Below are 24,973 nucleotides of genomic sequence, written 5' to 3' on the forward strand. Positions count from 1 at the left end.
GCTATTTTGGTTCTGGTACGCTAACAGGGAATGAAATAGAAAATGCTAACACGTCTAACTAGGAATGGGTAGCTTCCGTTTACTAAGCTGTTAATTGTTCCTCATTCTTCAATATCACAAAAGGCACCTTCACTTAATTTTGGCATCCCCCCCCCCCCCGAAATTTCACCTCTCCTCTAAGGAGCTGTAGGACTTGTGATTTTCCTCCCACCCTTTAATCCTCCCAACAAACCTGTGAGGTAGGTTATGCCCAAAGTCACCCAGTCCGCTTCACGGTTGAGCAGAGATCTGAACGAATAATTTTTGAGCGAAGTAGGGACTCTTCTCCTGCAAGTGGAACAGACATGTCTTACCCCAGCAGCAAGCCATAACTTTTTTGTTTGCTATACCGTAAACAGATTATGGATACGACGTAAACATGCATTTTCCTTTTTGTATTAGAAAACAGAAATAGAAACAGAAATGACACATTATAACTGGAAATATTTTTTGCTTAGAAGTTGTCTGTTATAATACTGATCTCTCTCTCTCTCTCTCTCTCTCTCTCTCTCTCTCTCTCTCTGTCTCTCTCTCTCTGTCTGTCTGTCTGTCTCTTTCTTTCCCTTCTATAGGTAAAGATGAGCCTTCAAGCTATATTTGCACAACATGCAAGCACCCTTTTAACAGCGCTTGGTTCTTGCTTCAGCATGCCCAGAACACACATGGATTCCGCATCTACCTGGAAACAAGCCCTTCAAACAGCTCCCTTACTCCACGCATCACCATCCCTCCTCCTCTGGGACCCGAGACTGTTGCACAGTCCCCGCTGATGAATTTCCTTGGTGACAACAACCCTTTTAGTCTCTTGCGAATGACAGGTCCCATCCTGCGCGATCACCCTGGCTTTGGCGAAGGCCGGCTCCCCAACACGCCTCCCCTCTTCAGCCCGCCGCCTCGCCATCACCTGGATCCGCATCGCCTTAGTGCCGAAGAAATGGGGTTAGTTGCCCAGCATCCCAGTGCCTTTGACAGAGTCATGCGTTTAAACCCCATGGCAATTGAGTCGCCAGCGATGGATTTCTCCAGAAGGCTTCGAGAACTGGCAGGGAACAACTCCACCCCTCCGCCAGTTTCTCCCAACCGCAACAACCCTATGCATCGCTTGTTGAATCCTTTCCAGCCAAGCCCTAAATCTCCTTTTTTGAGCACCCCGCCATTGCCGCCGATGCCCCCGAGCAGCACTACGCCTCCCCAGCCTCAGGCTAAGAGCAAGTCCTGTGAATTTTGCGGGAAAACGTTCAAGTTCCAGAGCAATCTCATCGTCCACCGGCGCAGCCACACAGGAGAGAAGCCCTACAAATGCCAGCTCTGCGACCATGCCTGTTCTCAAGCTAGCAAGCTAAAACGCCATATGAAAACGCATATGCACAAAGCTGGGTCCATGACAGGGAGGTCGGATGACGGATTGTCCGCCACAAGCTCCCCTGAGCCCGGCACAAGTGAGCTCACTGGGGAGGGACTAAAGTCTAGTGAGGCAGACTTCAGGAACGAGAGCGATCCTTCTCTAGGCCACGACAATGAAGAAGAGGAAGAGGAGGAGGAGGAGGAAGAGGAGCTGGAAAACGAAAGTAGGCCCGAGTCCAGCTTCAGCATGGACTCGGAGCTGAGCCGTAACCGAGAGAACGGTTCCAAATCGCTGCCAGATGAAAAATCCCTCGTCCTAGGGAAAGTGATAGAGAATGTTAGCCTTGGTACCATCCAGCAATACAGCGACATGTTGGCTGAGAAGCAGAAAAGGAGCGGCTTCATGAAGAGGTCCTCTGACCAGCGAGACCTCTGCCCCCGAGACCTTTGCCAGAGAGACACCGGCGATGAAGACTCGGTAGCTGGAGAACTTGACCGTACTGAGGAGGGGACAGTCAACGGGAGGAACTTTGGTCCCGGAGAGCCTTTCCCCGGCCTGTTCCCTCGCAAGCCCACCCCCATCACAAGCCCCAGTTTAAACAACTCCTCGAAAAGGATAAAGATAGAGAAAGATTTGGACTTGCCACCAGCAACAATAATACCTTCTGAAAATGTTTACTCGCAGTGGCTGGTGGGGTACGCAGCGTCGAGGCACTTCATGAAAGATCCATTTCTTGGGTTCACAGACTCCCGACAATCCCCCTTCGCCACCTCTTCTGAGCATTCCTCCGAGAACGGAAGCCTGCGTTTCTCCACCCCTCCAGGGGATATGCTGGACGGCGGTCTCTCAGGGCGCAGCGGGACGGCGAGCGGAGGCAGCACGCCCCACATCAGCGGACCTGGCCCTGGCCGACCCAGTTCCAAGGAAGGACGGCGGAGCGACACGTGCGAGTACTGTGGCAAGGTCTTTAAGAACTGCAGTAACTTAACGGTGCATCGGCGGAGCCACACGGGAGAGCGGCCTTACAAATGTGAGCTCTGCAACTATGCATGCGCCCAGAGCAGTAAGCTGACGCGTCATATGAAAACACATGGCCAGATAGGGAAGGAGGTCTACCGCTGCGACATTTGTCAGATGCCCTTCAGTGTTTACAGCACCCTGGAGAAACACATGAAAAAGTGGCATGGCGAACACTTGCTGACAAATGATGTCAAAATTGAGCAGGCAGAAAGAAGCTAAGGCCCCCGCTGGGTTTAAAAAAAAATAAAAATCAGGGGTCTAGGTAACATTTAAATTGTACAGTTTTAACTATTGCCAACTGAGAAAAGCTGACCTAACTTGCCTCCATATACATAATTTAGCATAACTATGGCAGGTGCCAGAATTTGGCACTTAAATATAACCTGTGTCTACAAAGTTCTATTAAACCTGAGGATTGGTTAAGGCAGTAAAAATTGTGAAGCCTTTTAACTGTGCAATAATTTCTGTATTTATTGGGTTATTTTGTATTTTTTAATTTTTTTTTGGCATGTGCAGGTATTTTTTTTTAATACTTTCCCCTCCTGTTTTAGATTTCCTTTAAAATTTTGTTGAGTATCCCATTCTAATTTTCCCCACTAGTAACCTGAGATTATTTGCATTACAGGGGAAGATACATATCAATTTAAATTATAATTTTATAGGGCCGCTGCTTTGTTGAATCTTATGCTAAGCATGTGTAATTTCTTGTGAAGAAGCCAGCATTTTAAATAATAATTTTCTTCTCTCTCTCATTATTATTTTTAGCGCCCCCCCCCCCCCGCTTTTCTTTGAGAAAGAAAGAAAAAGGAAATCATTTGAAAATTAGGAAATATAAAATAGTACCGCGGATAACAATCTTAAAAATTGTAGCACTTTCTTTTGGATTTGGATCTAATATGTAGCACTGGTGATGCCACTAAAAATAGAGGCCTTGACATTTTTTTTTGTAAAAATAAAATAAAATCCCAGACTTCCACAGTAGAAGTTATGAAAGCTAAAAAGAAATAGGCAAATTTGTTCCCGCCCCCTTAAAGGCAGCTATATTTATAAGAGCAATAGCAAGAGTTGTGCATTATTAGTATGGAATTCGTTCCGTTTACTAATGACTTACTTTCACCTTTCTGCCATCTTCTTTAACTTCATTACATAAAGGGAATGCAAGAGCCCTGACAGCTAGCAGCATGTCAAATTTTAGAAAGCTTGGAGTAAGAAAAGGAACCTTGCCTGTCATCCCCCCGCCCTCCTTGCCCCATGTCACTTGCTATTCTGGCCTTAAACTTTACGCACACAATAACACAATAATTGAAGTTATCACTTGACGACCTGAATACATGATAATGGCTGCAACGGACCGTTCTGTAGCAAATACACCAGTGGCCCTTTTGGGGGACCAGGTTTGCAACCCTAACCCCATGTTAGCTGGAAGCAAGTCCCACTGAACTCAGCAGGACCTACTTCTGTGTAGACACAGTTAGGACTGCACTCACTGCAAATGTGGTTTCATACCAAACCTCAGTTTGTGTAGTAAGTGCACATATGTGGGCATGTGTCTGAACACAGGAACGTGAGTGCGCACACACTATGGCTAAAGTAATTGTTTTGATTAGGACTGGTGAATCAAATTACCCGATGAATCACATGAAACCTGCATGCTTCTTCATATGGCTAAAACAGTTGCTCTGAAGAAGAAAGCCCATTATTATTATTTTTGGTGGTACATAGATGCATCACAGCAGGTGCCCATTAGAAGTGGCATTCCCTCCTCTGTATGCTTTGCATGCAAAAGGTTCCAGGTTCAATCCCTGGTGTCTCCAGAGAGGGCTGGTCTGAAGCCTTGGAGAGCTGTTGTCAGTCATTATAGACCATGCTGAGCTCGAGGGACGACATCTTCTAATATGGGCAGCCTTTCCCCCCTTTTCTATTTAGAAGTGCTCTCCATTGCTTTTTTCCTGCTCACAACCCTAGGAACACTTACCTGGGAGTAAGCCTCATTGAAGGCAGTGACTTATTCCTGAATTAGACCTGCACTGCGCATATATTAAAGAGGGGGGTTTAATCTAACCAGTTCATTGATTAAAGGTTGACATATTGTCATATGATCAGATTTCTCAGGGTGTATTATCTATCACATCAGGCAATTACCCGTCACATTAGGCAATTATACAACAATGGGAGATGTTAATCCTTGTTGACACACATTAAGCAGGGCACATAAACTTGCATAAGAATTTTCGCTGTGTGAACTTGAAAGAGCCCCAGTTTACTCCCAACAGCCTTTGGTAAGGAAGAGTAACAACATCTTAATCCTTGCGTCCTTCCTTGTCTCCCTCTGTTGGATGCCGACTGCTTAGCTAGCGAACAAAATAATAAACTTTTATCAAGTTGATCCCTACGGAGAGTTCCGGCCATATTTTGTCTGGTAGCAAAGCAACTCAGATTCTTGTGCCACCATAAATGTAAGATACATGTTTGGCTTCAAGGTGCTACAAGACTCAAGTTTCTACATCAACAGGATGTATAGAAACCCAGTTTAAAATAATGATGTCGGGTCCAAATTCCCACCACAAATGGGACCAGCCACACATAAGCCTATCCCAAGCAACCCATAAAATCCACACCCCAGTGCCCCATTAAGCAGTAAGTAAATGGAAGTGATTCTTGAAGAGCAGATAGCTCCAGATTACTCAGCTAAGTGAGCCAAGCTATATACTTCCCTAGGCTTGTTGGCCGTTGGGACCTGATGGGAACTCCTTCCCTATTCCAGATATCAGGTATTTTAGCCCCCTGGGCTACAATGTTCCTGAAACCAGTTCCCAGCACCATGGCGATACCCAACTCCCAATATTTATTTGAGCAACTTGTGGGTTTACATTGCATTTACATTACTCATGTTCCATGTCATTATTTTATTCTATTATTTGTTGAATTGATATACCGCCCTACACCCACAGGTCTCAGGGTGGTTCACAGAATAAAATCAGAATATAAAACCACAAAGTACATAATCAAAATAAAAACAACAACAACCCAATAACCCCACCCCCATGATTGTAATATGGAGATAGAAATAAGAGGGCCGAACTTGCTGCCCCAATCATCATGTCCCCTGCTGGCTGAATCCCTTCTCCGCCATCTATAAACTGGGGAAATATCTTTAGAAGCAAGCATATTCTACAAACCCAGACCTGATCATCTTGAGTTCTAAAACATGGGACAGTCGCGACATGTGGTGCAGGATCCCCTGTACAGACATTCCCACCCCGCCTCCCCCAGCAGATGGACATAGAGAGGCAGAGACCTAATGGGGATGTGAGATGGCCCCATTCTGTTCCCTCCCCACGGTCACAGCCATGTAGATGATAACTTCCGAATAGGGCTAATCTTTTACATGCGTTTGTCTTTAAAATGGCAACTGATTTAAAAATGAGAGTAGCTGTTCCCTAACTTTGACGCGTCCGATATTCAAGAAATATTCAATATTCAAGTACTATAATGCTCCCATGGTTGCCGTACTGTTTCTAAAGGCAAGCCCAATGCAGACCACCAGCTACTTCCGGTGGTCCACCACTGTTGTTTGCCTCGGGTCTGAAGATGGCAATTCTCGTGCACCAGACCTCCCGGGTCAAGTTGGCTTGGTGAATCACCGCTTGTACACTATGTTTCACATTCAGTATACTACGCAGAGACAAATACACAAGGTTGCTCACCACAATTATGGAAATGCTTCTAAGGAATATCTGCACTTAAGACTGGGATCTGAATAAAACACACACACTCCTGCATATCTGTGCACCCCATGAAACCAATTTGTGCAATATTGTACAAATACGATTTGCTTACTTCACAGTGGTTTCCTTACACAGTGTTTTCCTTCCTGGCTTTTGCCTAAGACTTCTGTATAAACTGTGCTCTCTAGCAAAAAGCAACAGTGATAGTTACAGCTGTTATTCAAGAGCCGAGTGCTAGCCTAGACTGCGAGGCATTTTGCCAGGGAAATGAAAATATTGTCTCGTATAATGCACAATTATGTTATTGTAAAGTAAATAGGCCAAATGCTCCCTTTTAGAATAGTGCCATTAAAGTAACGTGTAAGTATTGATGAGGCGTCTCTATAGTCAAGGTTTTCAGGGTTGCAACCTTTAAAAGGGTACTGAAATAAAAAGGTGCGTAAATTAAAAACTCCCTATATTTGGAAGTGCACGATTTGAGTTCCATAAAGCAGGTTTGTTTTGTTTCTTGTTTTGTTTTGTTTTTTTTAAAAAAACCAAACTTCATTATTCATTGAATTATAAAAACTAAACTAAAAGCTGTGACATCCAATTTTTCTTTGGATAGATTTTTGGGTAATTTAGCACTGGGGAAGGATCCATAATTGTAAACCAATTTGCCCACATTCTTAAACTCCAGTCACACATTGTACTTCGTTTAGGGTTACTGGATGTGCTTTGTTTATGCTAAATCTCATATTCCAGTATGTCATATCTCACATAGAACAGAAAATAAGGACCTTCACTTGACGCTCTTGGCTCAGCCTTTTCATTCTGAACTTTCTTAAGGCAAATGATTATATTAATCCCTTGATGGGGACAATGAGGTCAGGCGGAAGGCACCTATAGACCTATAGCTTGGTGCATTTGTTTGGTTGAAAGAGTAGGAACCCATTTAGGCAAAAATATTAAATAACCTGCTCTTCTCTTCTGTTTTTAAAAAAATCATTTTCAAGTGTGGCTATCCCGGGAAGATAGACAGCTACCAGAGGAGACCCAGCCTCCTTTATGCCTTTTACCTCCTCACAAGTCAGATTTTGTATGTTGCCTTGACCGCAGAATCCAAGTTGCATTTTTCTTTACTTGGTGTTGTGTTGTTTGACAGGGCTGTGGAATAATGGGACACTTTGTGGGCTTTTGGCTTCCGTATGCATCTCTCTCATGTGAGCATTCCACCACATGTGTCCATATGCCTCAAAAACTTCCTTTTTCTTTTAATATCCCAGATCAGAATAGGTGCCCTCATCCAAATTGCCCATCTTTCTTTTGTGCATTGGGTAGACCCATATATATATCTCCCCATCCTACTTGACCTAGGGAGGTTTTCTAGAGTATAATTTGGATTCCCCTGATTTAGTCTGTCAAGACAGTGGACAATGTAAAAGTTACGCATTTTGATTCTGTTGACCCGCACTTTAAAGCTTTTTGTTCGCATTCAAAACCAGCGGCTTCTGAACAAGAAATTACAACAGCTTTGTCTTTGCTTGGCCCAGAGGTGGGTGAAACTATTAAGGGGGACATCTGAGATTAAGTGTCAGTGTTGCTAAGCGTGGCATTCACAATACTGGCACTATAAAGAAAATAATAATAATAACTTATTGGACAGTTTTTCTACTGCCATTCAATTTGATGTGAGTGCCTTGAAAACTGATCTTCCTATTTGAGTCTCTTGAGACAAATGCAAACATTTTTGTGAAATGAAAAGACTTTTAAAAAAAACGGTAGAACAAGAAAAGTACGTTCTTTTAGGGTTAAAACAAAACAAAACAAAAGAGCCACATTTACTTAAAAAAAAAAATCCTGGTTGAAGATAGTGGACATGAAAATGCCATAAGACCCAATCAAATGAAGATGTATATCCAGCACAACTTCGGACATCAATTTGCTGAATTGTTCTCAGCCTCTCTCTTTTTTTTCAGGACAACGCTGCTTAGGAAATGGAATGGAAATGATTTACTGCTGAATTAAAACTCAAATGACACAAATTGCAAGTTGTTATCATTGAATGAAAAAAAATTCAGGAACAACGGCTAATTTTTTTAAAAGTTAAATTTAGTGCACTCTGTCTTAAAATACGTTTACAGTATTGAATACATACAAGGGTAAAAAAAAATTGTGTGTATGTGTGTTTGAGCAATCTCTCTTCTTCTTTTTTTCAAAGTTTGCTTAATAGGTTATTAAAAATGCCATAATGGCCATGTGTATATTGTTTTCTTTTGGTGACGGGGTTTTAGTATATATTATATATATTAAAATTTCTTGATTACTGTAAAAGTGGACCAGTATTTGTAATAATGGAGAATGCCTGGGCATTTTACAAAACCAGAAAGAAAAAAAAAACTTTTCTCTTTTTTCCTTGAAAATGTTGCAGTAAAATTTAAATGGTGGGTCTATAAATTTGTTCTTGTCACTGTAACTGTAAAGTCTGAGTTTTAGTAATTTTTTTTTTCTGCCTTGGGTGTTGAATTTTTATTTCAAGAAAAAATGTATAGAAACTTGTATTTGGGGATTAAAAGGTGACTGCTACACCATGTAGAAAAAGTATGTAGGAAAAAAGTGCTTAATATTGTTATTGCTTTGCAGATTAAAAAAAAAAATCACATTTCTGACCTGTACCTATTTTTATCTCTCTCTCCCCCCCTCCCCTGCCCCTATATCCCCCTCTTCTGGAATGGATATTGATATTGGTTAATTCATATAATGTAGGCACTTGCTGTATTTTTACTGGAACTTGTAATTTTTTAACTGTACGCTTGTCCTTTTAAAGGGATTTAATGTACTTTTTTGTTAGTGAATTTGGAAATAAAAATAAAAACAAACAAACAGGCTGCCATAATATATTTTTTTAATTTGGCAGGATAAAATAGTGCAAAAAAATAAATAATAATTGTATGTCAAGACCTTATTGTACAGTAGAAGGAAAATAAAAATAAAAGGGTTGTTTAACGACCTGTTGAGTAAAAGAAACAAAACAATTATTATTTTTAATTATGTGGTTTTTGGGTTTCCTTTTTTTCTCTTCGGAAGGGGCGGGGTGTCAGGTTTTGTTTCGTTTATGAGTTGTTCTGTTCACAATTTTAGTTGTGTGTATGTATATGTATTATTTTTTTCTGTCAGAAATGGCCTACAAAAAAAAAGAAAAGAAAAGAAAGGAAGAAGCACTGTTCATACAGGGCAGTAATGACTTTGAAACTGCCTGGACCCCTTGTATCAAGGCCTTTCCAGGTAGAGTTGAACTAGGATGGCTGGCTGTTGCCTGTTATTGTTAAATGAAACTCAGTTTTTGTGAAGATGTTTGACGTAACATTCCACAGATGCCCCCCGCTTTTTTTTTAGAGTCGGGGAAGCGGCTTTTGCCTGGCACACATAGACCTTCCGGCCCCAGTCCATAAAACTGCACGGTGTGTGTGCTTAAGGTACCCAGTACTACTGGTTTTGACATCACTGGCACCTACCGTGGGATGAAGGGGCATGTTTGCAGTCAGGGTACTCACCATCACTGGATAGGCACTGTTAATCCTCACTGCACCAACTATCTGCCAGGGCAATGTGCATCTGGACCTTCGCCCAATTGATCCTGCAAGGGTGTGGGGCCTGATCCCAGGGCCCTTGCCGGATCAGGGCACCCATCCATTACCACCTCTTCATAGCCTTCATCTGAAGCGGTTTGAAAAGAGGTAGGGGGAAGGAAGGGAGACCAAACACTCTGTTGGTGCAACTGTGAATTGGGTCGGAGTGAAAAATTTGGCCTGGGCACATCCCACTTCTACCCCACCTTCCCTCTCCACGCCCCAATCCCTGTCAGAACAGGACCATGTACAGGTTTTGCCAGTCTGCTCTTTTGTCTGCTTTCGTTGCTGTTGACTCCTAATTGTACATTCCATAAATTTCTTAAATATCTGAAGGACTGGGATGAAATTCTGTGCCTTTAGGTTGACAAACACTCCTCCCTAGGATTGCTTTGTTAAGTCCCAATAATTAGGATTATGCCATGAGTTGAGCGTTATTTTTTTAATCTTTATTTTGTTTCTGCTGTTTCAGTTTTTAAAAACAATTAATGGGGGGGGGGCGGGGCAAGGCACCGTGCTAGGGACTATTTTAAGGTAAGGGAGAGCAAATACGAGGAGCCATTAGCAGTGTGTGAAGAAATAGCAGTGTGGGGGAAAGGGGGAAACACACATGATTATGAAGTCACGGAGCCATCACAGTGCCAAGGGCGCGTTGGGTTGTAGAACTGGCCTAGCCATTCCTCCTTCCAGCTCTTCAGAATTAGGGATAAGGTTACGCTAAGACCTTGTTGTGGAGCAACCTTCTATATGAACACCAGAGAACCTTCTTACAGAAATATTTCATAGTATCCTACAACACGCACACCCCTTCCCCTACTCTGGAGTACATCCTGGAGTATTATTCAGAGATATTTTTGGTGAAAACCAGGCATAGGGTATTTTATATATAGGTGCCTTGCTTTCTCCGAAACTAAATCCACAGCGAAGTAAATTCAGATTTCATTTTGAAACTGTGAGCACGACACTTTTCCTCCTGGATGAACTCAGATTTAAACCACCAGCAGCTGTCTTATTATGTGTCTTGAATCGATGAGAAACCAACATACAAGCACAAACATTGTGTTTCTTGAAACCACGGTGACCCCACCTCCTCCTCCTCCCTGCTTTTAAGAATCCCTGCTTCACAAGGCCGTAAGCACAATATGGCCGACCTGCCACGGGTATCTTTGCTGTTGTGATTATTTTTTACACTGCTAATATCAGCAACGTTAACAGTGTTAAGTCACAATTATCTCATGCAGCACACCCCTGCTCCGCTTAAAATCGATGCACAAAGAGCATTTCTGGAGCAACAGCCCTCCTTTTTTTTAGAATGTGGACGTTCAAAATAGAGTCGTGCCCTTCAGCATTTCATCCTAGTCCTGATTAAATACAGTCCAAGGGGTTATTTTGTTTTTGTTTTTCACAGGCAAACTCATTTTATGGTGCTCTTTGTATTTTAGAACTGCAAAGCAAAGTAACGTTGATTTCAGTTGTTTGCATTTGTATCGGCAAGGCAAACTATTTTTATTACCTTTTTCTATTACTTATTGTATGAGCTTTCATTGTTTACTTGGAGGTTTTGTCTTTTACTACAAGTTTGGAACTATTTATTATTGCTTGGTATTTGTGCTCCATTAAAAAAAAAAGAAAGGAAAGAAAGATAGGAGCACTTTTTTATTATGGGTAAAATGTTGAGATGGCAGGAGGTCATTTCAATATCACTTAGTGAAATATTTATTGTTCCTTTTATTCTCTGTACAAGACTCCTGACCTCTCCCCCATCCCACCCCACTTGTCACATTGTTGAGTTCAGCATGTGTCTACCATTTCATTTGTACGCTCGTTCAAAACAACGTTTGTTCCAGTTTCAAGTTATAAAAAAATAATAATAAATTGGACATTTGACTTGATCTCCAAATATTGTCTTTACTGCTTATTTGAAATTGGAGCTAAGGTGGATGGCAAGTTTAGTTTTTTGTTTTTTTTAAGGCACAGATTTGGGGGTGGAGAAACTTTGTCCTAAGGTGGCTAGACACATTATATTGTTCCAACAAGGATGCAGAAAGCCCTTGTGTAAAATAAGCACATGACTCAAGGCTTTTCTATAGTTCAAAGAGCCAGCCTAGTTTTCGATGCAACACATTGAGCCCTGCTGTGGTGGACATTTTGTTCAGTCTCATTGCTTCCTAGCACATCTTGTTATCTGACCTTCAGTTACATCTGGTACAGTTATAAGCATGTACTTCTGGTACAGGGGAGCCTTTACCACTGGGTATGTGGAGGGGGACAGAGTCAATTCAGCCTGCTTTTAAAGGCAAACTTACCAAAATTAAGCCTGGAACAAAGAGAAACTGAAATTGAAATATTCGGCCGTACCTACCACTAAACAACTGAAGCAGTAGTAAAGCACTCAGCATCGTGGAGGGAGTTCAGTAAGTTTTTAGAATAGTAAGCCCACAATTTACGTGCATTTAACTTGTGCACATTCAGCTTTCCGTGCTTGGCATAATTATTATTATTTTTAAAAATACAGTTTAATTTCACAATACAATAAAAAATCAACCTAATCTAAACAAGAAATTAAAAAAGGAGATAGAAGCAGTGCTTTTTTCCCCTTAAAAAATGTTTAGGGGTACTCTCATTTTCCTACTCATATTGAAATACTGCCCCTCAATGTGGCCAAACTTAGATTGACAAAATGTTTAGGGGTATGCGTCCCCCCAGAAAAAAGCACTGGTTAGAAGAATACAAATGTCTTAACTCGTATCCCATACAGAAAAAGGTGTACCCTCGCAGCTCTCACCTGGGAGCATCCCATTCTTCCCTCAGCCTCTCACCCTGGGATTTCTCCCCTTCCCTATCTCTCATGCAGGGTCCTTCATCTGGCTTGGCAAAAAAACCTTAAAAAGGGGGCAGAGGTTCAGAAAAAAATACTTTGGCAATAATTCTGCCCCACATTGCACGCAATGTGTTATGATTACATGCAATCTGCGGAATGTAACTCCAGCATAAGTTGCAAGTTTGCTGTAATTGGCATATACAGTGGTACCTCTGGTTGCGAACAGAATCCGTTCCAGAGGCCCTTTCGCAACATGAAAAAAGCACGACCTGTGCAGGTGCGTGGCATGATTTGGCGCTTGTGCGCATGTGCAAGTGGCGAAACCCGGAAGTAACCCTTTCTGGTACTTCCGGGTCGCCGCAGGACGTTAACCTGAAAGAATGTAACATGAAGCAAACATAACATGAGGTATGACTGTACCTGTGTGCACTGTCCAAAGAAGGTTGAAGCTGTGGGTGCTTAAGGGCCAGAGAGGATGGCTGAGAAGGTCCCTAGACCCAAAAAAACCTCAAAGACCATCAGGGAAAGAAATAGGAACACAGCATTTCATAATTTTGTGTAAAGAACTGGGAGCTGTTCATTCGTACAAATAGCCCGGACACATTCTGGTATATGATTAATTGCTTGCTATGCTTGCTAAAATGCAGGGATTTGGGGAAGGGGTCAGCTTCCAACATTCAGCCCAGTCACTGCTCTTCCCATTTTGAAGCCTGCTGCAGCTGAAATTCGACTGCTTTATGCTTTCCGAGTTCTTGAGCAATGCAAGTGAATAAGAGTAAAGAGTCAAGCATCATCTACATGCCCCTGCATGCTACCCCCTGCCCCCCTGTGCATCAGCTTAAGACGTAACTAGCACAGGAACGCAGGAAGATGCTGCATACTGAGTCAGACCACTGGGCCATTTAGCTCAGTATTGCACACTGCCTGAGAGAGTCTTGGACAGGCGCTCTCGCAGCCCTACCTGGAGACACCAGGGATTGAGCCTGGGAGCTTTTATGCACAAAGCTTGTGCTCTGCTCCTCTGAGCTCAAGGTCCTTCCCTGAGCAAAACATCAGCATATGGTGATAATACTTTCTCAACAAGGAGAGATGTAAATGAGGCTGCACTCCACTTTCTCCATGCTTAAGCACCAATATACATTCTGGAAGAGACGTGCAACGAGAACGGAGTCAGCATTTGATTCAAAATTGATTCTAACAACCATCAGGTGTGTGCTGGCTTCTTGAAATCAGGGATCACATCCTGTTCTTGGTCAGCTGCTTGTATACAGCTGTCAGGAAACACTCGATCTTTGCAAAACACCAGAATGTGAGGTGGGAGATAACACATGCAAGGCTGTCATATGCAAGGCTTGTAGCTGTGTTAGTTGATGAAATTATTGTTGGGACATAGGGCTGCCTGACCCACAGATTTCAGCTAGTGTGTTTACTTATGCACGTTTTGCAGTATCTCAACATCCTGTAAAACAAGGAAGGGCCATAGCCCAATGGTAGAGCATACCATTTGCATCCAGAAGTTTTCCGGCTGAATCACCAATGGCTCCAAGTAGGGCTGAGGAGAACAGTCACCCTCAAACGTTGGACAGCCACTGTCAGTAAGTGTCAACAGCGCCAAACCTGATGGACCATTGATCTGAAGCTTCCTGTATTCCTAGGAAACCAATCGCTGCAAAGACCCAATGTCATGCCAATGTTGTGGGATGAGTTTCAAAGTAGGAGCCAAATGTGGAAACTGGCAAACTCTGGAAACTCAATACGTACACATTTCCTCTCCCTTGCACACATTCACACAAACAGATCCCTCGCATCAGGCAACACCTCACCACTACTTCCCTGCTCAATCTGGGTATTTTCCTAAAAGAGGTGCACTGGAACTCTACATCCTCTAGTAGAGAACCAGATAGGGATCTATCCTAGGCAGGAATATATGTTTTTCATCCCACCAGCACTTATTCCTTCTAACCACCACTCTAAAGGTAAAGGAACCCCTGACTATTAAGTCCAGTCACGGACGACTCTGGGGTTGCGCCGCTCACTTTACTGGCCGAGGGAGCCAATGTTTGTCTGCAGTTTTTCCGGGTCATGTGGCCAGCATGACTAAGCCGCTTCTGGCGAAACCAGAGCAGTGCACAGAAACACCATTTACCTTCCCACTGGAGTGGTACCTATTTATCTACTCACACTTGATGTGCTTTCAAACTGCTAAGTTGGCAGGAGCAGGGACCGAGCAATGGGAGCTCACTCCGTCATAGGGATTTGAACCACCAACCTTCTGATTGGCAAGCCCTAGGCTCTGTGGTTTAGACCACAACGCTACCCGCGCCACTCTAGCAAGGGTTAATAGCGGACTCACTTGAAACTTATTTGGGTTGCAAATCCTTAACCTTCTACCATCCTTGGTAAAAACACCTCTCTCCACCTACCCCTGCAGCCACATGCAAGGCTGGGCAAGGATTTATTCGACCATTACTGAAAGGCTGGGACCATTCAAGAGTTGATGCTTTGCATACTGAAGATCCCAGCTTCATCCCCCAGGATCTTCAGTTAAAAGCATTTCTGATTATTGGGGTGGGGGGTGGGGGATGGAGGGACTCTGATGTGATATGGAGACTCCTTGCTAGTCAAATTCTGGGAGGTGCGAGGGTAGACCTCCACTGGAATTAGACCCAGATTTCCATATTCCTGAGGGATAGACCCAATTATGAAGACGTGGATGCGACTTCTTCACTTGCCTGTGATGGAGGCTGGATAATCTTGAAATGATGGACTGGGGGATGGGCGGTCATAACTGCATCACAGAAAGCAAGGTAACACTGACCCATCTGACTTGCAGCATCACCTGCTCCTTCCCCTTCTTTTGCCTTAGGAGAACAATTCACATCTAGCTTTCTCAAGCAGGTGGCTATTGCACTCATGCCCTGCTTGTAGGCTTCCCATCATAGGAACAAAATGCTGGACTAGACATGTCTTTGGTCTGATCCAGTAGGTACCTAATTAGCCCTCTTTCTCTCTAAGTGGGAGGATTACCTCCGCACTGCTACCAAACACCTGCAGATACCGGGAAGAACAAGAGGAACTTTCACTTTATGAGGTCAGTTTCGTAGGAGAGCAGAAGTCTTCACTGAGCTTTCTCTCTGGGGTGCAGCTGCCCTTTCAGCTCCTGTCTGGTGCTTGATCTTTTCCACTGGTGCAATGCTGGGCATGTTCATTAATGTCTAAAACCAAAGTGGTATCATTGAGAATCTGGGAGAAAACTCTTTTTCCTTGGAAGAACAGTTCCACCACGATCACTGCACAATCAGCATGCTCTTCTTCCCAAAGAACTTTATTTATTTGCTCATGCATAAAGAATGGAAAGTTCAAAAACAGAATATTGATCATGAATGCCACTATTTGGTCGAGTTAGTTCACAAACACACCATTCCATACATATGGTGGGGCCCTGGCTAAATCACCACAGCACATGTGATAAAACTGGATCACAGGGATCAGGTAGGCACATGTAGGGGTGTATACTGATAAAATAAATGCACAGTGTTTCCACTTAATGCATAAAATTATTAGAATGCTTAGTATGTGAGCTGGTCCTGGTGGAAACGTTTGCTTAGTTGTTCTGTTTTATTTCTATTTTATCCTATGAAAACTTGCATATTCCTTTTGTAACAGAAGCCAGTCCCATAAAAATCACAACAATATTCCTTGCCAGATATGGAAGGGATATTGCAGAACAATGTGGGAAATATATTTTGAATTCAAAAACCACACACATTCATGCCACAAGTATGATTCGGAGATTCGGATTTGAGGAGGAAACTCAGCCATGCTGCGCAGCCCACATAGCTAAGAGAATAGAACGTTTGCCACTTGTATTAATTCCTTATTAAAACACACACTTGTGGACAATTTTCCAGGGTGGTGGAAAGGGATGGTGATTTCTTATGAATTATTCTACCAGCTTTGCTAAATAGTGACCTTTAGTTACCAAATGACACCGTGTGTTCTATTTTTCTGACAGATGACAGCCTATTCTGTCCTGAAAAGGATTCTACATGTTGAAGATGATAAAGAGCTTAGAGTTCAGACTATGCATCTCCACAATCAAGGGAAGGCTGTTTCTATGCAGTATATTTCCTAAGATGTTAACTTTATGCAGATAGGGTTGAGCATATTTCCACTACACTGTGGAAGTGTAAAAATATAGGATCATTAAAACGATGGGTGACCCTATTCTGTCCCTGGCTGTTTCCTATCAACGCAAGTGGTGATAAAGGAGTCGCTTCTTGTAAAAGATGCAAAGGGGCTTGCAGAGAAATTGGAGCCATTGAACCTACATCTGGAACGGTATGTAAGGAAGCAGAACACCTTTATGATACAATGCAAAAATAGGTAAAGCAGACAGTAGTAGCTAAGGACCAGATGTGATTTCAACAGTTCCATTTGTCCAAATGTACAAAGTGGGGGTGGGGTGGGGGGGTTTCCAATTTTTTTAAACAAAAGGGGCATGAATACAGAATCATCCCCTTGGCTTACCTGTCTAGAACCTTCTCTCCAAGCAGTCCCAACCTGCACTTTGCTATCAAAGCCCAGCTGAGGATTCATTTAATTACTCTTAATACCCTGCCTTTACTCCAAGGAACTCTAGCTTCTCCCCACCACCTCCCCATAGTTTCCTGGGAGTAAACTCTATTAAAACTCAGTGCTAGTGCCTTACTTCTGATTGCATAGATTTCATTTGTAAAGCACATCGAATGTTAACAAAAGACCTCCAGCAACATTTTTCTTTCAATTTCAAATGCAAACCATTCTGCAAAACAAGTGTTACTATATAAACTATTAGTGTTTACACCAACAAAGGAAAGTAGTAAACTCAAGTTTTGTTTTTGTTTTTTTTAAAAAAGTATTATTTTTCAATACAGTGGTACCTCAGGTTAAGTACTTAATTCGTTCCGGAGGTCCGTACTTAACCTGAAACTGTTCTTAACCTGAAGACCACTTTAGCTAATGGGGCCTCCTGTTGCTGCCGCGCCACCGGAGGCCAATTTATGTTCTCATCCTGAAGCAAAGTTCTTAACCTGAAGCACTATTTCTGGGTTAGCGGAGTCTGTAACCTGAAGCATATGTAACCTGAGGTACCACTGTACATTGTTGCTGCCATATATATATATATAATTTTCCAGGGGTTATTTGTTGTCTACTAGCTAGGCCTCGTACCTGGCATTGTTTCCCAGAAGCCACCAGAGCAGGATAACAGAACCCAGTGGCTGCAGCTGTAATCCATTGGACGAACAGTAATCAGACCTTTCGATGATACATCCGGTTCCCTCTACATGTGCTCAACTAAACTCAGTTCACAGTGATTTCTATGATGATTATTACAAAAAGTGAACGTTCTTGATGATGTTCTACAATAAACGTTGCAAAGGAGTGGTGTCTATGTTTTCAGAAGCTAGCAGACCCATGGCTACAGCATTTCTCTTTCTCCTATATCTATATCTGTAAGAACATAAGAATACCTGGCTAGATCAGGCCAATGGCCCATTTAGTCTGGCATGCTCTTCTCACAGCGGCCAACCTGCCTGCTGGAAACCCACAAGCAGAACTTGAGCCCAAGAGGATTCTTCCCTTCCTGCAGTTTCCAGCACTGGTTTTCAAAAGTATACTGTGGTCAGAACATAGCCAATCATGGCTAGTAGCCTTTGGTAGCTTTCTATTTATCTATATCCAGGGCTTTTTTTTTCAGCCGGAGCTCAGTTCTGGCACCTCTCAGGTGGGTGCCATTGCCATTCTAAGAGAACAAGGGAGAAGTTAATGGTGAGCTCCAGTACCGCTTTTTCTAGAAAAATAGCACTGTCTATATCCATCTACAGTCATACCTTGGGTCAAGGATGCTTCAGGTTGCATTTTTTTTGGGTTACGGACCCGCTGAAACCCAGAAGTACAGGAACGGGTTACTTCCGGGTTTCAGGGGGTCACGCATGTGTAGAAGCACTAAATCACACTTTACGCATGCGCCGAAGCGCCGCCGAATCACAACCCGCGTGTGCGCAGACGCGCCTCTGTGGGTTGCGAACGTGCATCCCGCACGGATCACGTTCGCAACCCGCGCATCCACTGTATCTGTCCTAAGAATCATGGACAACAAAAGAGGTTTAAAGAGGTTCAAAGACTCTCTCAAGGCAAATCTAAAAAAAAAAAAAGTAGTATAAACACCGACAACAGAGAAACCCTGGCCTGCAAGCCCTCCAATTGGAGAACAGCCTTTACCAAAGTAGCCATGGGTTTTGAAGACACTCAAACTCAGGATGAAAGGGAGAAACATGCTAAGAGGAAGGCAAGCTTGGCAAACCCTCACCATGATCAACTCCCACCCGGAAACCAATGTCCCCACTGTAGAAGGACGTGTGGATCCAGAATTGGCCTCCACAATCACTTACGGACTCACTGTTAAAACCGTGTTTAGGGAAGACAATCTTGCTAGGCTATGAAGAAGAAGATCCTAAGAATCTCTGAGAGGTGATAAGTGATTAATTGAGCAATAACTATACATATCTACTCAGAAGAAGAAAACCCCAAAACCATTAAGTTTTACACTCAGGTAAATGCATATAGGATTGATGTCTAAAGATATTATCTATTTATCATTGTTTCAAGAGAGGAGCACCTTCCAAGAACATGAGGTGGAGTATATGGTCGGTTCCATTTCTGTTCCTTACCGTTGAGGTTATCTGTATTTATTTACTTTACCCTGCCGTATCTTTGAGTCTTGAGATTTTCCATCCAGTGGCTTTTAAGGCTATATGGATTTTAAGAAGTATAATTTATGCCTCTGCCATTTAACGATGCACCTTTTAACCAACGATAAAAAAATTACCTCACGTTTCTTTTGATTTAGACCTCTTGGCCTAGTTGAGGCGGATCATTTGAGCAAAGTGTGTGTGTGGCCGGGGTGGGTGAGTGGGGGTGGAGTTGGCAGAGAGAGAGGGAAAAAAGAAAAGAAAAAAAAAAGGTCGTCTGCAGTGGGTATCTCCCGACCAGGGAAGCTACTTTGTCTTAATTACCTCAGGAGGAGAAACTGGCCCTGAAGCAATCATCTTTGTTTGTTAACACACCCTATCGGCTGCACTGCTCCGTATAAATAAAACATGACCAAGATTACAACGTCATGTTCTTGCGGACTCCAGACCCTGGTAACTGCTCAAGTTGAATGCACAAAAGCATCCCAGAGCAATCTGGTGCATATCAGAGGGCATCAAGGAATGTTTTTCATTCCTAAGCAACTGCATGTGAACTGGCTTCTAATATTAAACACAATTGTTTGCTCAAATGCTAAAAAGAAGTGTGTGGAACTCACTTTGTTTTGCCTTTGTCTCGGGTAAGCAGCAAGCCACAGCACAGCGAAGTGACAAGGCATTTAACTTAAAGAATGCTTCCACTCCCCCCCCCTCTCTCTCACCTCCCTACTGACTATTTCTAGTTCAATTCCCCCCACCCCACCCCACCCGGCTTTTTGCTTCCTGCCTGATTTATATTAGCTGAGGATTAGGTCCCGATTTTATTGAGCTCTAAAATGCCTGTCGGAAACAAACAACAAATCTATCAAATTCAAAATGTTATGTGTGCGCGCGTGTGTTTCTCTTGAAAAAAAAGAAGAAGCCCATTCAGCTTTTAAAAGCACATTTTTGGAAGGTTTGGGTTATAACCCCCGTCTCCACTCCCATCGTTCAGCCCGGACACTGAGATCCAGCGTCGAGGGCCTTCTGGCGGTTCCCTCATTGCGAGAAGTGAGGTTACAGGGAACCAGACAGAGGGCCTTCTCGGTAGTGGCACCCGCCCTGTGGAACGCCCTCCCTTCAGATGTGAAGGAAATAAGCAGCTATCTTATCTTTAAAAGAAAGGCAGCCCTGTTTAGGGAAGTTTTTAATATTTAATGCTGTATTGTTTTTAACACTCGCTTGGAATCCGCCCAGAGTGGCTGGGGAAACTCAGCCTGATGGGTGGGGTATAAATAATAAATTATTATTAGATTATTATTATTATAACAAAATCACTGTTTTTTGATATTTCATGTATCTTCATAGGTATTTGGTCATTTCACTTTCCTAACAGTGGATGCATTCCCTGAGTGTAGATATTTATTGCACAAGAGGGAAGCGTCAGCAGGCTTGGGGACGGAAAAAAGTTTTACAGAAGTACAACAAAGGATGCATTACGTTTTAAACAGGGGATGGGGAACAGTCCAGTGAGGACTGAGCAATGTTGAGTGGCCATGGAATGTTGGCATGGGACAAAATGGGAAACCAGGGGGAAATGGAATGGAGTAGCTTGAAAGGGGTATGGCTGGCTGGCTGGCTGGGAACACCCTGCAAGCTGCAACATCTTGCTGCTGCTGTTCAGAATTGACACGTATTTCTTACTAGTTTTAAACAATCATGTAAGAATCCACACATTTAAGTTTATTCGTTACGACAGATTAATGCTGCAATTTTAAAATTGCCTACGTGGCATTCAAATAAATGCCATACTGGGTGAGTCATTCTCAGACAGGGAACAGTTTCATGATAGTTTATTATGGGAATCTGTGTATTGATATGTTGCCTGAGAATCTACACACCAAATACAGAAACTCTGGCTGTTTCCCATAAACAAGCAAGGCAGGAGAGTGATATGGTTGATTGCTCACCAAAGGTCATGACACCCTGAGCAGGAGCACAGATTCTGACCCAACCTGATCGGCCAGATTATTAACCATGATGTGGGTGTGTCTGAATGCCAATTGCTGGAAACCACAGGAAGGGAGGTTGCTGTTACACTTGGGTCCTGCTTTCAAGCTTCCCATGGGCTTCTTGTTGGCCACTTTGAGACAAGAGCGCTGGACTAGATGGGCCATTGGCCTGATTTAGTAGGTTCTTCTCACGTTCCTATCCATCAGATGACCAGCGCAGGAGCCAAAGCTGGTGGTTACGAACCTAGGTCTTAGCATCACCCATGGGCTGGAGCCTATTGACCAAAGGCCTCTTAAGCCAGGGCCCTTGAATTGGGATGTTTAGAATCAATAACTTCCTGAGGAACCGGCCTCCTTTACATTGCAATGAGTCTGTAACGGGAGTAGGAATGATAACCTCAAGGTCAAAGAGCTGCCTCTTTATTTTTATTGATTTAATCTTTATTGATTTTATACAATGAATCACAGTTATAACTCTCCATCGGTAGTGTACATAGGAAAAGAGAGAGAGAGGAAAAGACCAAAAAAAGAAAAAAAGGGGGGAAAAGTGAAAAAAGTTAGAAATAAGATAAGGTTGTTCCCATATTGAGACTTCCCTCCTCCCCAACATGGGTTCTCTGTGTATCTATATTGAACAGCATCTACTTTACAATTATCCAATACTTCCAAGAGTTATTTCACATTGCAGGAGTCATTCAAAGCCTGCCATAGATTTTACATGCTTACAGTGAACTTTTACATATTGTCTGTATTTATTCCATTCTCTGTTGAATTTTTGATCTTCATGATTCCTAACTTTCCCTGTTAATCTTGCTATTTCGGCGTACTCAAATAATTTTGTCTGTCATTCCATTTTTGTCGGTATGTTCTCTCCTTTCCAGCACTGGGCTAACAACATTCTCACTGCTGGGGTTGCATACATGGATAATCTCTTTAAGTCCTTTGGTATCGCTACAGCTATAATCCCCAGAAGAAAGGCTTCCAATTTTTCTGAGTGGGAGAAAGGTTAATTCAAAAAATTTTTAGCTCGTTGCAAATCATTTCCAAAAATCCCTTTATCTTTTTGCATTTCCACCACATATGATACATAGTTCCTTCTATTTCTTTACATTTCCAACACTAATAATAATAATAAATTATTTGTACCCCGCCCATCTGGCTGGGTTTCCCCAGCCACTCTGGGCAGCTTCCAACAAAATATTAAAAATACATTAAAACATCAGTCATGAAAGTTGGAGCCAAAGAGCTGCCTCTTTGGTACAGGAAAGGTCCTGGGTGGGGTGATTTGGCCTTTGGAGAATAAATAGCTTCAGTTCAGCACCAGACTTTGGCCTGGTTCACACAGTATGATAAGCCAAACTTTGACCAGAGCTTATGATTAGTGAGGAGTGAGCTTAACAACAAGTCCTAGTGTAGATGCCACACTAAGCTAAAAGTTGGCTTAGCTCAGTGCAGCATGGCAGTCAAGAGGACGGGAGAGGAACAAAGTTGTTGTGAACTTCTTTCTGGCAACTGCACAGTCATGCTGTCCTGATAAGCTATAGTTTGGTTTAATGTGTCTTGTGAACGAGGCCTTTGTGGGAGGAAGTAGCTCACTCAGAAATCCCTGAGGTTCCCTGACTCCAGCTTACCTTGCTGCCCAGATGTACTCTGTGGGCTTCTATCCAAGGTAGGACAAGACACTGTTGAGGAATGAGGATGGTATCCAAAGAAACCATGTTATTTGTCCTCCTGTATGATCATGATTGGAGAATAACACAGAGAAGTGCCACTCATACCACATTGTGTGACTCTGGACCTTAGATCCATGGTGGACCTCATGGTGTAGGAATCCTACTGAGCTTTTCAGACCCATCTGTTAGAGATGGATGCCCTTTTATTACCAAAGAGCTCACCCTGTCAATAGTTCTGCTCTAAGGGATTAAAAGCAATCCAAATTCATTTTTTAAAAAGGAACAACAACATTCTATTCTGTTAAAATATTTCAGATGATGAAGATGGGGCAATCTGTAAGATATCTACTCGAGAGTAAGCAGAGGGGAGCATCATAATGCAGTAATCATTTGTCACTGGAGGCAATGCCTAATGGTGCGATGGTCATTGCAGCAGGATCAACATATTTCAGAAAGTGAAAATCTGGACAAAGTTGTTAAGCTTTTTTTTCTTCCTTTTTAAATTTTTTTTTTAAATTTTGCTTTTTTAAAAAAAAAAGCAAAATAGAGGGTTTAGAGCAGCGGTTCTCAATCTGCAGGTCCCCAGATGTTGTTGGACTACAACTCCCATCATCCCTGACCACTGGTCATGCTGGCTAGGAAAGATGGGAGTTGTAGTCCAACAACATCTGGGGACCCACAGGTTGAGAAACACTGTTTTAGAGCTTCCCCACCAAAAATTCACCAAAATTGCCAATATACCCAGGATTTTCCGCCCAGGCGCAGTTCCCAACACCCAGATCCCGGATATATCTGGGTCATTCCGGATGTATGGCAACCCCACACTACAGCAATGATTCTAGAGGGAAAACAACTAACAACTTCTGGGCCTGGCCAAGCCAATGGAGATGGCTCCATGGGGTTGCATTCAGTCCACTGCTGGTTCCATCAGTGTAAGCTGGTTTCCATTTGGAAAGAGTTCTTCAGCGCACAGGGGTTGAGGAGAAGGAAGAATGTCCTTTTGTGCTAGAGAGCATCATTGCACTGGCTTCTACTAGTTCAATGCTTTGGTTGAATACAGCCCATTGTCCCACCCATCCTTGGTGCAGCCAGGTGGGGTGGCTGATCATGGAAGCAGTTCTGGGAGCAGGAGGGGCTAGTGGCAGTCAGTTCCAGCAGGCTGATGGAGGGGGCATTGCTATCTCACCTGTCACTGCAACTGGGTACTGTAGTGTCTCCAATACTCTTCTTTCTATTGTCCCTCCTGCACATACTGTAGACTTGCATCCATCTGTCCACTATAGGAACACCTCTCAAGTGGGACCAATTAATGAGAAACTTACAGGAGCATCTTACAGGAAATGTTGAAAGGAGATGTAACTGACATGCTTTTCTTCCCCCACTCTTTTTTGGTTGGATATAAATGCATCCGATCATTAAGGTTGTGCCAGCGTCTCTGTGTTCCCTTAGTGCATGTTGGCACTCCAACGCTCAATCTGGGAACAAACATGCTTACATAATATGCATTTTTTTTATAAGAAAAAAAACACAAATAATTTTGCCTCTTCAAAATGATAAATGAGGCAGTGAAGGGGGCAGGAAAGAAGATAGTGCTGATATTTAAATGGCTTTGAGTTTTTCGGGGGGGGGGTTGGAGGGTGTGTTGCTTTGGCTCTAAAAGAAAATTGGTAGCATGTCATTGATGTGCAACTGGCATAAACACAGAAACTTAGAAAGTTGCCTTCTACCAAGTCAGACCATTGACCCCTCTACTTCAGTATTGTGTACACTGACTGGCAGCAGCTCTCTAGGATATCAGGCAAGAGTGGTGCTGTGGTCTAAACCACTGAGCCTCTTGGGCTTGCCAATCGGAAGGTTGGCAGTTCAAATCCCCGTGACGGGGTGAGCTCCAGCTGCTTTGTCCCAGCTCCTGCCAACCTAGCAGTTCGAAAGCACACCAGTGAAAGTAGATAAATAGGTACCGCTGCAGCGGGAAGGTAAATAGCATTTCTGTGTGCTCTGGTTTCCATCACGGTGT

General features: G+C 43.0%; 1 protein-coding gene across 13 annotated transcripts in view; it reads left to right on the forward strand.

The window, feature by feature from the left end:
• Positions 1 to 11,640, forward strand: part of BCL11B (BCL11 transcription factor B) — a 164,753-nt gene extending 153,113 nt beyond the window's left edge. For 11 of the 13 annotated variants that reach the window (XM_083732596.1, XM_083732595.1, XM_083732590.1 and 8 more), the window contains one exon: positions 612 to 11,640. In XM_083732596.1, the coding sequence (XP_083588722.1) occupies positions 612 to 2,623 (2,012 nt within the window). In that variant the 3' untranslated portion in view covers positions 2,624 to 11,640. The remainder of the gene's footprint in view (positions 1 to 611) is intronic. The other 2 variants (XM_083732599.1, XM_083732591.1) reach the window with 1 other exon arrangement.
• The last annotated feature ends 13,333 nt before the right edge of the window (positions 11,641 to 24,973 follow it).

The sequence above is a fragment of the Podarcis gaigeae genome (assembly GCF_964106915.1).
Source record: "Podarcis gaigeae genome assembly, chromosome: 1".
Classification (NCBI taxonomy): Eukaryota; Metazoa; Chordata; class Lepidosauria; order Squamata; family Lacertidae; genus Podarcis; species Podarcis gaigeae.